At 48.3% G+C, this 17,934-nt stretch overlaps 1 protein-coding gene across 1 annotated transcript in view; it reads left to right on the top strand.

The window, feature by feature from the left end:
- The first annotated feature begins 1,923 nt into the window (after positions 1-1,923).
- Positions 1,924-17,934, top strand: part of LOC128730540 (adenylate cyclase type 6) — a 34,574-nt gene continuing 18,563 nt past the window's right edge. The window contains exons 1-4 of the mRNA XM_053823592.1: positions 1,924-2,037; positions 2,229-2,459; positions 7,544-7,640; positions 12,921-13,060. Coding sequence (XP_053679567.1) covers positions 1,924-2,037; positions 2,229-2,459; positions 7,544-7,640; positions 12,921-13,060 — 582 coding nt within the window. The remainder of the gene's footprint in view (positions 2,038-2,228; positions 2,460-7,543; positions 7,641-12,920; positions 13,061-17,934) is intronic.

Raw genomic sequence — 17,934 nt, 5'->3', positions numbered from 1 at the left:
TCAGCCCGCGTTCCAGCCAGCGTGACAGGATTGTGGTGCAACTGCTTCACTATTTAAAAGCTTCAAAGCGAAACGTTAACCTCATAACACGAGGCGCCATTTGATGAATTTGTTACCTATTGGGTTTGCATAAACACCCGCAACGGGTTGATGCCTTCCAGCCCAGACGAAACTGTTTGATTGTGATAATAAAAAAACAAGACCAACATAACAAGCTTCAATGGCATTGCTAACCAAGCGGCATACCATTTTGCTCTGGATCTACTTTAGGATATTGAGATCTTAACGAAGTTAAAATAGAGTTTTCTTTCAATTACGACACCGCTCAAAGAGTGGACCTTCTTAAGAGGTAGAAAATAACAAACAGTTGCAACGAGAGGCTTAAAAAAATAAACAAACCTTACGCACTCCCACAGGGTCCCAAAGTTTCGCGCAAAAATAATGATGACCTCTGTAGATGGAGGACATTGGCGAAAACTGTGCCTGGCACACTTGGAGATTGCGAATGAGACTGGTGGCTGGCAGGAGCAAATATTTACCAAACCAATGTCAGCACCCGGAGCTGTTCGGTTGTGTTCGTCCCAGGCCAGTTTTGGACACCCAGTTGCGGGTGAAACGGAGCGAAATCAATTAGACAGAATGGTGCTGTTATTGTTACCGGCATGTGCCCGCACTCCCGTGACGAGTTTCGATTCCGGATGGGCGACAAAATCAACAACTTCATCGGCATCATGCTACCGGAGTAGTCGATTACGTGCTCCTTCCGTTCTGGGGCGTGTGTGGCGTGTGTTTGACTAGTCGATGTTGTAGTGCTCAAGAAAGTTTCGGTGGAGCATGAAGTGCCACATTGGCGTTGATACGAAGAGTGATTTTGTTGCCTGCTTTGAGGTGGTAAAAGGAAGACCGAAGGTGTCACTTGCAGAAAGATTCTGCGACGCTTCCAGAGAGATTACTTGTAGTGTGTATCAAGTTTGAAATTCAGGAAGATGCGTGGTAATATGTTCCAGCAAACTATACATCAAACCTATGTGCAGAATAAGTGGAATTTAGTGCACAAGTGGTATATACCAAAGTAGGCACATATAATACGACTTTCCTAACATTTTGTACGGTAATTATCACAGTAAAAAGTAGGCAAACATCCCTGTCGTTTGTGAGCATTTTTGTTTTACTTGAAATATTCGTTATTCGCGAATTACTAATCACGTGGCATGGGCAAAATTAGCATAACAACGTCCCGAAGCGAACGAGCACTGCCCTAATTATAATGCCACGTTACCACCTACCCAGGGTGGAAGCGATCCAACACCAGAAACGGTATGCATGATGACAAGTCGTAACACATAATTACAATCTTGTTTAATTAAGATGCGCATCTTGTAACGAGCCTATGCTTCAATAAACGTGGGGCATTTTCCCAGTGTAGCTCACCTTTAAGTTACCTGCAAGCCATGTCATTGGAAACGTTTAATTTCCTATGTAGCAAAATGAAGGACAAAAATAGAAATCCAATTCCACAATCTTTTTTCTCGATTATACTGCTAGAAAAAGATAGAGAGAGAGAGAGAGAGGGAAAGAGAATAGGAGAAAGAAAGAGTGACAGAAGTACCCAATAATTACTGAAGTGTAAGAATTGTGGGTGTTGATTTTGCTTCTTCAGTAACCAGGCGCCTCCATTAGAGAAAACTCGTCGCTGCTGAAGCTTCCCAGAATGCTGTTCCATATTGAGGTACTTTCGTGAAGAAAATAGCTTTATTAAAGACCATACTTATTGCATGAAACAAACACTGCTGAACCAGTGAATGACAAGCGCCTACCAGCAGCAATTCAACTAATAATGGATGTCGTATTTGTGTGCTTTCCCGTTTACCAGAGCCAGTTTTGTGCGCGTAATCCAGCGTCCCAGGACGATTTGGCCCCAGCATGACGTCTCCGCTTCCGCTGTTACGTTCGTTTTCGACCGAGAACCAGAATCGCGACTGGAGCAAGCGTTTCTCGCTGCGCCTCAAGCAGAAGAGCGCCAACGATGGCAAACTGGTAAGTAACGGGTGGCAGTCTCGAAGCCCCAAGAGACACCAACTCTCACCACTGCCCTGGCAAAAGTTACCCTTGCATCTCACCTGACGCACCCCTCGCGTGTGTATGTGTGTGTTTTTGTGTTCTGTTCCGTTCTTGTTCCCGCTCGGTTTCATCCCGCGTCCCACACTATCTGCACCGGCACCGCGCAGGACTTTGCGTCGCTGCGCAAGAACAAATTCGCACGCCGCTGTTCGTCCTTGCGCCAGCAGCCCACCGAGCAGACTACGTCCAGCGTCACGCTGGAGCTGGAGTCCGCTTCGCCGGCACATTCCATGACCATACACGAGAACAGCTCACCGAAGAAACCCAAGTGGGAAGTCATCGAGCACTTCAAGTCGAACGTTCGGGGGCAGGAGTCGATCAGCAGCAGTCTCATAGCGGTGAGTATCGTTTCGTTTCATTGCGAATTGCTTTCAATGGTCCTGGGAAAGGATGTTCTTTTTTGTTTCTCTTTCCCACCATCCTTCCATGCACGGCGCAAACGCATATCGCACTCCCAGTCAAACAAATATCAACTGTGATTTATGATTCGTTGAAGTGAGATGAAAAACTGGCCGCGGTGGAATAGAGCTGCCCTAGCTTGCGCGTTCAAGCGAGCGGTTAATTAAACTCATCCGCTACCTCAGCTAGCTGGTTAGTTATTGATGATCCTCAAGAGGCCACTCTCGCGAGCCCGAGAGTACGTGGAAACATACACGGTGAATCGATTCGAGTTGGGATCTTTACGAAGGGATAAAATCCATACACGCAAACCCAAGTGGTGCTTCGCCCCATCACCGTCTAAATTACGACCGCTTCGAAAGGGATCTGTGCCACGCAATCACGCCTCGACTCGACCAGCTGCAAGTGCCATGGCTCCGTGCCATCCATGCGGATGCCTCCGGAATGTCAAGTAGGGCGATGTACGCAGCGAAGTACTAGCATGTTCGTTGGTATTCAAATTTAATAAAACGAAACCAACACCAAACCGGCGGATTTGGCCCGGGAACGGAGCCGTTATCAGAATCGATAAACCCGCGAGATGCGATAGTTGACGTGGCGTTCCTGGCCCATCCCAGCCTGTGGTATCCGCGTGCGTGGCATGTTTTGGAATGCAAACTTGCTGGATTGAATTTTAATGAACAAACTGGGAACGCTGGATGCTGAACACGCGCAACGCGTCGTTGTCAGAGCTTGATACTTCGAGACGGTGAAGCTTAAAGCTACACGAAAAGGACTTGCACCATATACGGTTTCGAAAGGGTGCCCCTTTCGACAGCACACTCCAGGAAATTGACTCAGATCGGATAGTGATCTGATCGGGAGCGTTTTTTTTCTCACTCTCTTTCGCTGCTTTCCACAGCCACCCGACACGCGGCATTCGATGTACTCGTAACAGGCGGGCGTGCATCAAAGCAACCCACCCACCCAGCGTGGGGTGGTTTTGTCGGAAGTGAGCTGTGCTCGCACGGAACGTTTAGTGCGACCGAGCGAGTATGTTGCAACGCGACCCTGGCACACTAGACAGCAAGGTGCGATGGCAACATCTATAGCAGCATCCATGCACACCGCACGGAGATGACACAAAACCCGCAGCATGCGAGATTGCGCCTCGCTTCCCTTGGGTGGCTGGAGAGAAGCGAGCGGTCTTTATTCGCCGTGTGGTGTGCCAAGCGTTTAAGATAAGTAATTGTTTTATGCACGCGATGCGATAAAGCGTGTTAAGAGGGAAGAAGAAAAAAGAGTCCCCACGTCCTGCGGTCGCTTGCTTCTTTGCTCGGTTTTTCGTCCTTTGGTTCGCGCGTCGCGCAAACAACGCGACTCCGGCACGCCGGTACATACGCGTACGATGGTCTTTTATCCTAGCGGCACACGTGGAACCGAATCCCAGGTCTTCTGCCGGTTGCGAGCATAAAAATACCAGCCCAACCGGAGCAACCTTTGTTCCGACGAGCTGCCATCGATGCAACGCGCCCTGGCGAACGACCCTACGCTAAATGCGTGTTTGCGTTTTTACCTGCGCTTGGGCTTCCTCGGCGGCATGTCACGTGAGGTGTTTGCAAAGCTTTTTAAAATGTGAACCCTACCCGGTGGGTGCTTTCTCCCATCGGCCTATTCAAAATCGCTTCGGCACGCTTCAAGTGGCCCGAAGTAAGCAATTCCGGTAAGCCGTAGATCGCAGGGCACGTGGCGAGTAGATGCTGGTGCTATTTTAATAATCCCTCCCGCACAGGCGTTCCGGGGAACTTTTCGCAAGTAGCAACTCGAGGTTAATGTGCTTTGTCACCATGCGCCCCGTTGCGGAGAGCGTTTGAGACAACCGCGGCCCACGCAACCGGAAGTGGCACGGTACCCTAGCTTCCGTCACATTGCGGTCGGCCTAGGGATAGATAAAACGTACATTTTATGCGCTCCGACACCACGAGGCGCGTAAAGTTGCGTGGGAGGTGGCTGGAAGGTGCGGGCGGCCATAAAAATCGCTCACAGCTTTTTCGGTTGAGCGATGTTTACGGAAGGCGATTGCTGGTGGCTGTCGGGAGTAAAAAGGAAACCGCCCAAAAGATGGTTCGCGTTATAGCCGCTTGTTTGCAAACACTTTCCGGCAGGCAGGGAAAGCGTTTTACACTCCCAAACGTGCGGAGGAGGTGGAGAAGGTGAAGCTGTCCTGTGTTTGCCCACCTCACCCCAATCCACCTACGCAGGCTCGCCAGTTTATGGGAGACAAATTTTGAGCTTTACGGCCCTTTAGGCGGCAGATCGCGCGAATGGCTTTTGGCAGCGCGCGAGTGGCAATCATCGGCTATTCTTGCGCGAGTTTGAGCCAGAATGCTGGCGTGCGGTAATTATCGCGTTTTATTACATTCGAAGATGTCGGAATCCGGTCGGTTGCATCCCGCGCAATTAAGGGTAATTAGTTCGCCAGTCAAAAGCCGTCCCTTCGCCACTAGCCGCGTGTTGGAATAATAATTAAACCTGTCCTGTGGTTGTTGTAATGTTGTTGTTTTTTTTATTCGTTTGTTTCATGTACTATTCGGCGATCGTAAAGCTTCATTCTTTGGGTGGATGTTTCGTTTCGTTTAATTACGCCGTAGCACCCCTTGGGTGGTGTTTCCGGTTTTGATTTGAGCACAAGAGCATTGTGGCAGATATCGTGATAGCAGCTTATTTGATCGGTATTTAAAGGTTTTCCTTTAAATCTAATTACGTAGTTCAGGTTTGTCGCCATTGGCGTAGTGCTTTTGAACATGACAAACAACGCAAGAATTCTTGCCCGTAAGCGACGACAGCGAAACGTTCCGAGAATACATCAAACGGTGCCTTTTCAGTCACCTGTAAGGAATGCAAGCCGAAATGGTAACCGGTGAAATACTCTTTTTGTTATTGTAAACGTTACATCACGTTGGCAACCGGTCTAAAAATTCTATTATCCTTATCGCTTTGCAAATATAGTTCACCGGCGTACCTTCGCAGCATGAGCGTGGCGAAACTTTTCTTCGCTTTCTGCGTGCAACAGTTGATAGTCGGCTTGCAGGAAACGCAAGGATGAATGCATGCAATCTGCAACTCATCCCTCTTGCGATGCCAGACACCTCTACAAAGCAGCTCTCTGGGACCTCTACAAAGCATGTGCTGCACATTTCGGAAATGCACTTTCACATTCTAAGTGTGTGAGAGTGTATGGGTTTTTTCTACAACTCTTTTGCATCAAAGCAAACCAAGCACGTCGCTAACGAAGGCTCGCCTGTGCTTTCCTGCATCCTGCATGTTGAAGCAATGCACGTACATAGGCTACTTCCGCTACCGCTCCTGGGATGGGACCTTTCCAACGCATTTACTCCGCCAACCGGAAGAAGGAACGAGGTGGATGGAAAACCTAACAAAGCTACGGCCATACCGGATGTGATAATGATGATAAGCACGTTGCCATCGCTGTTAACAAGGATCAGAATCAGGATGATGAATGGGTTCATTTTTTGCTCATACCGCTGGTGTGGTTGCACTTGCACCGGGTTGAACGGTACGTGAACCAGAAGGAACCGTGATATGATCAAATGGTAAATTGAGGGAAATGAGATGGCAAATAGCTCCACGCTAGTCTATTATTCGACGTACCGCTCGGCACGGTCGTATGCGTTTCTTATTGAGATAAATTAAATTGTCCTACCTTTCTAAGTGCATCGTTCGAAGCGATGCAGCTGGATCCGAGAGATTGCATCCTTCAAATCGGTTCATACCGCTCACATTTCAGTGCCGTCTTTGTTCTCCTTTTATTCAGTAATTTACGCTTCGATTTAGCTGGGCGTTTGGAGTGTGGTTAAAAGCATTGATAGAAGTCCTGACTTGCTGCACAAATCAAGGATGAAGGAGCTCTTCCAAGGATCTCCGTACATCTTGGGCCATGAAAATGACTTCAACGAGCTAGCCATTCAAGATAACGCTAGTTGATATAAATTCTTCAAGTTGTTCCCATAATTCCACTGTGGCTCCTTGCGAGACCACGGCAAAAGGTTGCGCTGAGCCGGTCGTTTGCTAGCAGACCAATAACCATTAGCATATATCTATGGTGTCGAAAGGGAAATTTCTTGCACCAACTTAGGTTGCACCCGGCTGCAGCAGCAGTGTGGTGCGGGAAGATAAGAGCTACGGTAATTAAAATCTTGAAAGTCTCTAAACTGCATGGACCGCATTTTGCAACTGCACATTGTAACCTGATACACCAGTGGTTGCATTTCATTACTCAAATTAAGTAAAACGAACGCTAGTCTCCAAGGAATGGTCAGTCTCTTAGCGCAGCAGAGGCTCGCGAAAGCCACGGGTCCACGATGAGACTTCCCGCTGCTAGTTGCCTCATTTCTTATCACCGATCAGCTCTGCAAATTAAAGGGAAAAATCTTACCGACTCGCATTTTTGCCACTGTGCGTATACGTGTTTTTTTTTCTTCACCTCTCGCCCACCGCTGACTCACGATTCACGTAATAACGTTCAAGGTTAAACGATGATAGAAGTGGTCCATAAAAGAATATTATCTGCCTGCCAGCGGAAGCTCACCATCACGGTCAGACAAGCTCACGCTGCGAGCCCTGGCGGTGGGCAGTTTTAGAAATTATGCTCCAACTCAATCTAGCTCGTTGGATTAACTTTTTCCGTGCGTCTGTGTGTGATTTATGAAACATTTAACGATGTCCCCGTCGGCAGGCCGCACTCGGGAGCCGTTTATTATCCGGCTCTGGATGAGTTTGCGGGATTCGTTTATGTTTTGGGTAATAACATTTGTTCGCTCCCTCGCCGAAGCACCCGCCTAGGGAAGCTCCATCGGGATCCTCAGTCTTCGGGCGATGGCGGACCGGTCACTTCAACTCATCGAAAGTTTATTAAATCTCACGGCGCGTGTCTGTTACTTTTTTTGTGTGCTTGCGATGATAATTTGATGCGAAAAAAAACCTGTATTTTTCTTCCGTTTCATTCTCGTTTCGTCCCTCACAGGCCGGAGTGACAGCGTTCAACCTGGACGATACCAATTCCAACTACTCCGGCACGCCCTCAATTCGGAAGAAGAGCTTCCAGATATACACAGGCGCAGGTACGTACCACACGGATGAAACTGTTTAATCTCTCTTGCCGTAAGACCTCCGATAGGGCAACATGATTCTTTTATCCTCCTACCATGAACACTGGGGCTGGTTTTTTTTCTTCGACAATGTCATTGCTCTCCCAAGGGAACTCGAAAATGGACGAATTTTAGGTTCGTTAGGATATTTACTGCCTCTCTTTTGCTCCCCACAAGCTCGGCTGTCTCGAGGGATCGATCGCTGGAACAACGAACCGCCTGGGAAATCATTATCAAATTGTATTAATCATCTCGCTCGAGCCTAATTGAATGCGATAGAATTATCGCTCGGAAGGATAACATTTTTGGCGTCATTTTTTCCTCCCCGTTGATCCCCAGGGGGAGGTAGGCGTACAAAACCTGAGCCGTCCATGTTAGGTGGAGAACAGCCCCGCTAGAGCCCAGTACGTCCCACCACAAATGGCCTTTCATTTTTATCCCATTTTCAACAGCCGGCTAGATTTTACCCAACACCTAGTGGCGTCATAGGCCACCGGAGGATGATCGCACCACCCGGCTGTACCTTACCTTCCCGGGCGATAATTAAAAATTCATATTACATCAATTAATAATAAACCATCTGCCATCACCGGCTGGTGGGGTCGACGTCTCTCTGGATGGCGCTTCAGCTTGGTTTCAGTGCTTCGCTGGCACCACGGTAGTTTGGATTCATTTTAACTTTGAACCCGTCACCGCCTCCCGGTACTATGCAAATCAGGCTAGCTTCCTGGTCCCCGGTGGCTGTTGCGAAGTATTCATAAACAGCAATTTCGCACTCCGCCTTCCGTCGAAGCCCATTCTTTCCAATTTTACCGACACGAAAGCTGTCGGTTGGGTTGAGTTGGTCCTGATCGTGGGAGGACGAAGAGGGACCGTTGCGAAATTGCTTTCGACGGGTTCATCCTGTTGCGTGGAGGTCACCCGAAAAGTAGTGTTACCACCCCAGTGTTACCGACGTCACCGGTGAATCAGGGACCCTTCGATGCGGGGATTGAGTTTTCCCGGAAGTACATCCAATTTTTCGTTCCCAATTCCCCTCCATCAAACCACCATTCTAGGTTGTTTTTTTATCTCTTCTCTCTCTCTCTCTCTCTCTCTCTCTCTCTCTCTTTCTTCGACTGACAAAGAATTTTTGTCGAGTGTTGCCCAAAATGGTTCGGCTGGGAAAATAAAGCCAAACAAACAAATACGTGCGTAGACACGCCCGCCGTAAAGTTTCATGAGCCACCGTCCCGTGGGTCAAGAAGTAACACCCCGGCTAGGGAAAACACTCACCGGCCGGGTGTGGGTTGTACGCAATAAGAATTTGTTACACACTTGCTCGAGAGCCCAGATCTGGCACCCCAAACGGACGGTGTAAACGCAGCGTTACGTGGCAAGACGAATTGCTTGCCCAATTTGCAATGCATGACATTGTTTGGGATGCTACATTATTAAATTGTTTCTTGGCTTTGGGTTTCACTGGGGCTTTTGGCACGGGTGGTCTTTTTATGTGAACTCAGCCACACATTCACACACGAACACCCTTTCCAAGGGCACACGTGATCTAGGACCATCGTCCAGCCAGTTTGCGGCATGAGCCATGCTTTACACTCAACGCGCGGTGACTGTGGGTGCAGACGAGACCGTTAGCAGGAAAAAAGGCTGTAATTGAATTCACTTTTGCGCTCGAACAGATCCAAACCTTGATCTTTCCACGCTTCTCGTTCAGGGCTTTTGCTACTGGCCTGTTGAACCGAGCACCGAGCTAGCATTCGGAGCTTATTGACTCGTTCGACGGTGTTCGAATTCTGGCCGGGGACACACGGTGTCGTGCTTCTTTCGTGCTGTCTAGACCATACGTGTCCACGCGTGGATTCGCCCACGGAGATGGCGTGGTCTTTGAAGTCACCAAGAACGATGTGAGCTTTCTTTATTTTCCCATACACAAAACAAGCTCTCTCAATGCAATCGGACAAATAACATACTGCTCGATTGGCAAACAGCACATCCCAATGTAATCGTTTTCAAAGGTTGCCGCCAGGCTCCCCGTTTTCCAGGGAGTCGTTTTTCATCCACAAATTGAAATTGGTTGTGTCACTCGGCACAAGACACCTGGCAATGGAATGGAATTGCAAATAAACCGAATAATTGAATCGCCAGTTACGATGGCTCAGCAAGAGCATGATCTGCGAGTTGTTTCGTGGTTTGTTTGCTTGCAGGTGGAAAAACGTTGTTTGTTCAATTTAGTATACGTCTGTAAATAAGCCACGCAATTAGTGTGACGAATGGAAAATAGTTGTCCAGTCCCGCTTCCGTTCAAATCAAAGCATCCGAAAATAACGATGTATTAAGCATTATGCTCCCACACTCGTGAGTAAATTTTCGTAGCGTTTCAAGTGCTGACATTGCTTATCGAATAAAAGGTGACAAATAGTGCTTCAAAAAAAGGAAACAAACAAACTTGCGCGTTCTTTTCTCGATCAAAGGGCAGAAAGGAGCAACTTCATTCGAAAACCCTACGCTGATGATCAACAACTTTGTACCACTTTGTCACCACGCATGGCAAACAGCGCGTGTGAGTGTGGGAGCTGAATGTCGGAAGAACAAACAAACTTTCTAAGAAAGCGAGCCAAGATGACGGCATGCAGCTCCTCCGGTACCGATCTCCTCGACAATGTGTCGACCCAAGGGGTAAAACTTTGGCGAACTTTCATCCCCTTGATGCCACCGATAATGAAAGCTGTTCGGTTTTGTTTGTGACTCCCTTGGGATGCAACACTCGCCTTCCTTCTCGAAGACGTGTGGAATCGTTGGTTTTGTAACAATCATCATCATGATTATCGAGTTGCGGCAAGTTTTTATCAATTTCGACACCACCGATATGGCAGCTGTGTACCGTGTTTAGGACATGGGTGTTTATCGGTTGTATGCTGGCTGATTCGGCTTATGTTGTCCCGCGTCTTTGCCGCAAGCAGTTTTCGAGCAGTTTGCGTTCAAGTAAGCCATTCCGGAAGGTCACTTGACGTTTGCGGTGACGTGCTGCTGGAGGCGTGGATTCTCGCCAACCAACCCCATGGAGCTTGCCTTCTAAATCCTTCGTCGGTAAGCTTCGGTATGCTTGAAACCGTCCATTACCTCTCAGCTAGGCTAATGGAGCGTCATTTCATTCCCGAAGAAGGTACTCCGAGGAACCGCTCAGCAGCATTATTGCAGGATAATGCCGTTCATCCTCGGTCTGATTCCTGTGGCCATTAGCCACACGGAAAAGCTCACACCAGCGTTTCACGGAAGTCCAACCCCGAGCACGCCTGCCACCAACGCCATCAACTGCGGCAACGCAATCGAGCGGCGGTAGTTATGAAATATTATGTTCACGAACGTGAACAACCCTTCGTGGCGTCTTATTTCACTCAGTAAACCACCGCCACCGCTGGTTTGTGCCGCCGGAGGATTGTTTAGAGGAACCGGCTCCACGACCGGCCGCAATAAGGCAAGCGCATCAATAAATGATGACCGAACGAGTGCTTCTGATTAGCTGCCAAGCCGGAGGAGAAGACGATGAATTCCACGTATGATAGCACATTATTTGAAAACCGAGCAGTTTGCTGCTGGCAACGTGTCGGCGATGGTGAATGCAAACAATGTTACGTAGAATGTTGCGGCTGGAGAGAATAATGTTAGTAATATCACGAGAGGTCACATAGCATGTACATAATAACATTTTTCCAGCTGCAGTACGCACGTGAGCGATTTACAGTACATATTTTGCATTTTAGTTCGTTTCTAAATTCCGCAAAACGATCAGTAACAATAAATTGTCATTAAAGTCATTACTAGCTTGCTGATTATTTCAAATTTTGGATCATCCCAAAATTAAAAGCTCAAGCCAGCTTGCTTCAAAACCGCTATCCTTCTGTCAGTGAAAGCGCGTAATTTCATTGAAACCCATCGAACGAAACAAAAACTTCTCGGCCCGTCGGATTATTTTACACGCCAAAAAAAAGTTACATTAGCCAGTAGCCCACAAATTATGCTAGCTGGAGTGGTTCTAACATCCACACCGAAAAACCTCCGAATTATTTCACCCAACGTGATCCCAACCCGGGGCCGGTTCGAGCAACACGAGTAACCCGAGCTACGCGGCTCGCATCCACGAAACCTTGGCTAGCCCTTTGGCGAATGGAAGCTACAAAGGGAGGCGAAATAAATCAGCTTAACTTTGGCGTTTCGGGAAAACATCCGCTCGTAAGTAGTCCCCATTTCCGGGGTATGAAGGTTTCGGGACGCGAAGGAACAAAGAAAAAACAAATCGCCTCCAAACGCACAGCGTCGGAAATGCCCGATCGAACGGAAACCTTCCGGGGATGTTCACCAACAGACCCATCAGTACCGGTCCGTTCGCTCGACGGCGGGAAAATCGATGCGAAATGGCTCAAGGGCTCGATTTAGTGATTGTTGAGGCCACGGTAAGCGGCCCTTAAGGGGCCATTTGAAGCGGCTGTCTCGTTCTCGTCACGCGTTCGAGCGTTATAGACACCTGTTGACGTTTTGCTGAGCACTGGCTTGGTGGCCACATTACGGCCGTTATAGAGTATTTGCATCAACGGGATTGCTTTAACAATCCCAATGCTACCGAATGCTATCGTTTGATTCGAACGAATGTTCCCACTTATTGGTCAGAAACCGGATATCTGAAATCATGCCGACGAGATTTTCCCAATTAAACTAGCCACGGTCAAGTGCCGGTAGGTTGGAAGAAAACATTCAATTTCAAACCCACCCTCAAAGTGCCTCGTGACCATGATAACCGCCCGCTGAAGGTGGTAATTAGCATTTAAAAACACCGATGGGATGGGAACGACCATTCTAGCAACACCCGGATCCGTTCATGATGCAACGCGGTGCAGGAATGGCGCACCACATTCGGGTGGCATCCGTTCGGGAAAAAGGGAACTCACTGCAACCGACTTTACACGCCAATTAAACGCCAATTACTTTAATTGAGAATGGCCCCGAGATCGGGTTGAACGGAAAGCTAACCAACCACCACGCGTTCGTGTAGGGGCATCCCACAATCAAAGCCAACAATTAGTGGTCCTTCCGCTCGGGTGCTAGTAATCGTAATCGGAGGTGTTCGAATGTGTCTCCGCACGCGCTCGTGCGTCCTATTTTCTCGTCGTTACATTGCACGAGGACTATGAAGTGAAAGGAAAAGCGACTGGCATCTCTAAATGTAACTCATTTCTTGCTTGCTTAATTTCCCATCCCCAGCCCAGGAAGAGCTCGAGCCACTGAACAACCTAAACGCCAACAACGCCACCGAGGGCGTGTTCGATACATCCCGCTGCTGGAACACGGTCAAATGTTTGTTCAACGGTGTCATCTGTTCGCACAAGTTTAAAAATGTCCAGGTAAGTGCCCCACCTTCAGGACCAGAAAGTGATTTTCCTACCCGGCCATGTCAATGCTTTGCGTGTCGTACGGGAAACGGCCAGCGATGTAGCGCCAGACAGAACCACGTCAGTAGCCATAGCAACGCGCCCAACGGCTCACGTAATCTGCTCATCAAAGTTGGCCTTGTGAAAATGGCACATTCCAATGGAGCCACGATTAGGGTGAGGGTTCGGACTTGACACGGCTTCAAACTTCTGACCGTTGGGTGCACCGTGGTGAGGATAATGCGATAAGATTGTACCGTCCTCCCACTTGGGATGGGGCTGGTGAAGCGAATTTTCATTTAATCGCCAACAGACGCACGTCTCGCGAAGGTGCTCGCGAAGGCTGTAATGCCGCGGCTACCGTGGGAAACCCCGCGTTTGGATCCCATTCCCCGTTGGTTCGCATTTTAATCCCATTTTCTCGCCATTCGAAAAGGCGCGTTGTGTGCCGTGAAGTTTCCGCCGGTGGTCGCTAGGCGAAGTTTTCCGCGCTTTGAGTTTTCTTCCTGCCAAAACACGGTCCGAAGAGGCGCTACCCGGCTCCAGGCGTTGAGAACGCCCTCGAACGGTTCCATCTGTTGCGGGATCGTGTTGCCAACCGAGCTGAAATAGCACCGCTGGCAATGGCTGCTAGAAGTTGAGCAAATTTCTAGCGCAACTCACAAACAACCCCGTTTTGCGTTCTTGTGTGTCTCCCAAAACTGGTGAACCTCGCAATCGCAACCACAACTCGCAACAGCGCCTGTCGAACGCGACTTCGCTTTTTTCCCAACCAGTCCGTGTTGCAGGTTTTTATATTTAATTCCATTTTGCTCGAACATCCCGGTTTGGCTGAAAGTGCAGCCGACGCAAGGGTGGATGGTGTGCAAATACGAACGAAAATAAAATGGAAACAAAATAAATGGCAAATTGTAGCGCACGGCGTTGTTTGCGCTCGCACCTGCGAAATTGTATCGTTTTTAGTTGCCGCACGGTTCTGATTGCAATTTAAAGCCGTGCGCAATCACCGAACGAGAACAGCTCGAGCGACGAAGGATACTGTTTTTCATTTGAATTTTACGATCCTTCCGTCCACCTGGCCCATTCACCCGTTTTCCGGGAGAGCTTTATGGCGCACGAACCACCCATGCCATCACTCATCGGAGATGGGTGGAAGGCGTATAAATTCAAAAATGCAACCCACTTTTCTGATACCTCCCGGTGGGTTGCACTGGAAACAATGGCCAGTGTATATGCCAATGCACCGGTCAATTCGAGCAGGCTCGGGAGAAGTGCACGGGAAGCGCATCAAATAAAAGGAGCTGCGTTCAGTGCGGAATGGCATTGTTGGTTCATTTTTCTCATATTTTTTTCACTCCTCTCCTTCGACCGGTCTTCCGATGGTGCTTCTTGCCAAGCACGCCGGGAGCTTCCGCTACTTGCTTCTCAGGAGCAACCCTTACCCTTCACGCCACTCCAGCGGAAACCTTACAAGTAAACCAATTTCAGCTTTGCTTCGTCTGATTTCTATTCCAGCTTCCCGCTGGTGCGCATCCCACGGCCACTGGGGATGGAAAAACCGTTCGTATTTCTTGCTTCCTGCACATAAAATATGCACAAATTCAAACAAAAGAGTCCCGTTTCACCTCGTCTCTTCCCGTCACTATCCGCTCCCGCTCGACGGGGGTGTCGTCCCGGAACGCGGCGAATCATTGAATCGGGACATTCAATCTGGGTGGCTAGACGACCGACATATTCACCAGGATCCCTCGCTCGCTATCGCGTCCTGCGAGGGCAATGGAACGAAAACACACAAACCCATTCCATCGTACGAATGCACACGCTGCGAAGTCGCCGCCACTATCACTTCTCTTATCAGTGCAGTAGCCAGGAACCTGTGATTGTTCGTTGGTTGTTTTATTTTTCCGCCCCCGAGTGTGATAGAATTTGTCGTAACATTCATGAGAGATGTTGCGCGGCTTGATGGACCACCGGGATGCGAAAGGACACACGAAGGATAGTTAGGAGGAAGATTTGCATCCATCTCCAACAGGAAGCACCGGGCTCGCACATCGGCGAACGTCTTTCAGGACAGTACCAGGAGTGGTTTTTCGTTTGCCTGGAAGCGAAGCACCTCAAGCGCTCGGAAACATAGCTAAGAAACCCTCGGTGAGGGTTAAGCTCGTTTGGTCCGTATACTATCGCTTTGCAGTAAGGTATGATTTCGCAGAACCGACGGAAAGGTTGTCGTTTCCAATTTTCATGAGAAAAATCATCCCTCTGCTTTTCTTTCTGTCGGTCCTTTCGGTTGTGATTGGCCGAGGAACAGAAACTCATTTTTGAAACCGCATCCCAGGCTGCACAAAAGGGGAGAAAAATGAAGTTAAATTAAATTTAACGCTGCTTCGAACCCTTTTTTTGTATTTAACCCTACAAAAACGGGTTGAAAGGACCGATCTTGCTTCCACCCGGATGCACAATACGCACACGTAGCCGTAGAGTTTTGATGTCAGATTTGTAGGAGCTGAATGGTGCTCTCCTTCATTACGCACCTTTAGGTATGCAAACTGAGGTTAATTAGGACGTGGCTCGTCCGGAAACCGACGGGCAAATTAAAACGAAAACGGTACGCTTTGCCTCGCCGGAAAGCCGCACAATTGCGGTCGCCATGCGGATGATTTTCAATTAAACGCTTTGACATTCTTACCCCAACCGGGGTGGCTTTTTTTTCGCACGCACCTTCGTACGTTTGTGCCATCGCCCGCATGCAAAATAGAGTGAATTTTAATTTCAACTCCAACAATGCATTGCTGAATTATTCAACAATGAAGTACGGTGGTGTGTAATCAAATGCTTAATTCATGTGCCGAGCAGCAACACTTGGCTGGAGATAGAGGGCGCGAAACAATACGACGATGGAAATGGAAAGTCAAACATGGTACCTCTATATTTTTTTTCAATTTTAGTATGCTTGTTTTAGATCTACTTTAGTATACTATTATGCTGAGTTCAATTTAAACATTTGCTGTACGTGTGGTTTCTGAACGAAAATATCCTTCAATTTTCTGCAAAAGCTTGTTTCCTGTCAATGTGTTAACTGTCGATTATTAATTTACGATACGTTCAAAGCGATAACTACTGGATGAGTATTATTTTAAATGCTCTTAACACGATTGTATATGAATCAACCAGAACCGTGACGCTTTTTCCTGTCACGTGGCACCATTCATCCCCGAAATGGCTCTTAAGCTGTTGTCGTACGAAGCTGATTAGCTAAACTAAATGGAATCATTAACACCAGCTGCCGGTGGCTTTCCAACATTTGACAGCCATTCTGCAAACATTCAGCTCTTGGGAGTGCGCCAATCCGCCGGACGAATTCATAAAGTGAAAATTGCTCCCCTGACACCCTTCTCACACACACCGGCCAGCCATCTCTTTGCCACGTGTGCGATCCATTCAGTTGAAACATGTTGCATATGCGTCGTTTTCTGTGTCGTTTTTCCATTTCCCCGTACTCGCCTTGGGGGCTGCAGGGAAACTACCTGGAAAACTCCACCACGTGCGCAAGGAAAGGGAGCGTGGGCGTATTTATAGCGTTACCGATTCTTGTTTGGATACGAGCTACAAATGAGGCAAAGAAAACATATCCCGGTGAGCGTGCAAGGATCCCCCCGGGGGACCGGAGTTCATCCGCCCTTTCGTAAGGGTACTGCAACTAGTGCTTGGCTGCACGCGCGAGAATGCAGTATCTCCGAGAGATTACGTCGAGATTGCGCTCTGTGCAGGCTCGTACGACAGCAGTACGGATGCAAGTGCACTCGGTCCTTCTTTTGTGTGGGGTTTGCATTGTCAAGCGCTGCACTGCACATGGACCCCGTCATCGCTTTACGAGGGTACATTGGTATACAAAACACGGCTTCTGGAGGATGCGTTCTTTGTAGATAAGAGCTCACCTCCACGTCCGTCACGATAATCTTCCTTGAAACCTTCAACCCTTCAAACCCCCGGCTCGAGATGGACAAATATCAAATTAAATGCTCAATCCAGCTAGCTTCCACCGGCTGCCAGAATAGCATTTTCAGCCCACTCATGAAACGCTCTCTTCTCATAGCTGAGCACTCAACGAATGAGGCTTTCGTCAACACGTGGGCTAGCACGGAAAAATAAATTCACCGACGCACCTAAAGTGGGCTCGTTCGAAGTGGGTTTGCTAGATGTGTGAAATGGAATTACTTTGCGAGAAAAGAACCGTCAGTGGGTTGTAGAAACTCAACGAATTCTCAGCAAATATTTAATATGTTTGTTTCAAATAGATAGACCAGGGAATTGAAGAAAGCAACGTATAAGACACAGTACAGTACAGTATTATCAAGATCAACGTTTTATTTTCGATAATCTAGACATTCATACAGTGCCAGCCTTCCAGGAATCGGTTTGTCTACTCTTTTGCCTGCAGTTTTTTTTGTGAAGAAACATTTTATATTACATTTTTTTTGTCATGCTCAAACGCGCCCATTAAAACACACACACATCCACTATTGTCAAACATGCTCGGGTGAGAAGTGTAAAACACCGTTGCGAACAACTTTTTTTTCGCAATTTCCCTCCCAAACGGTTCAATGGCCACCCATTTACCCGAGCCAAAAGCTCCACTGCCTCATCACAAACGCCTCAATGCACCCCCCCAGGCGCCTGCGATGGATGGGTGAAAGTTTTCGGAAAAGTTTTTAATACACTTACCCGCCAACGACGTTGCCACGTGCGATCGAGCGCACTCGCCCCAGGATGCAACCAGGACTGATGACGGAGCCTCGCGGCGGGCGTGCGGAACGTTTACGAAGTGAAAAGTGTTCCCATTACGCGAA

Source organism: Anopheles nili, chromosome 2 (genome assembly GCF_943737925.1).
Source record: "Anopheles nili chromosome 2, idAnoNiliSN_F5_01, whole genome shotgun sequence".
Lineage (NCBI taxonomy): Eukaryota > Metazoa > Arthropoda > Insecta > Diptera > Culicidae > Anopheles > Anopheles nili.
Note: the sequence above shows the minus strand (reverse complement) of the source record. Positions and strands in the feature narration are given on the sequence as shown.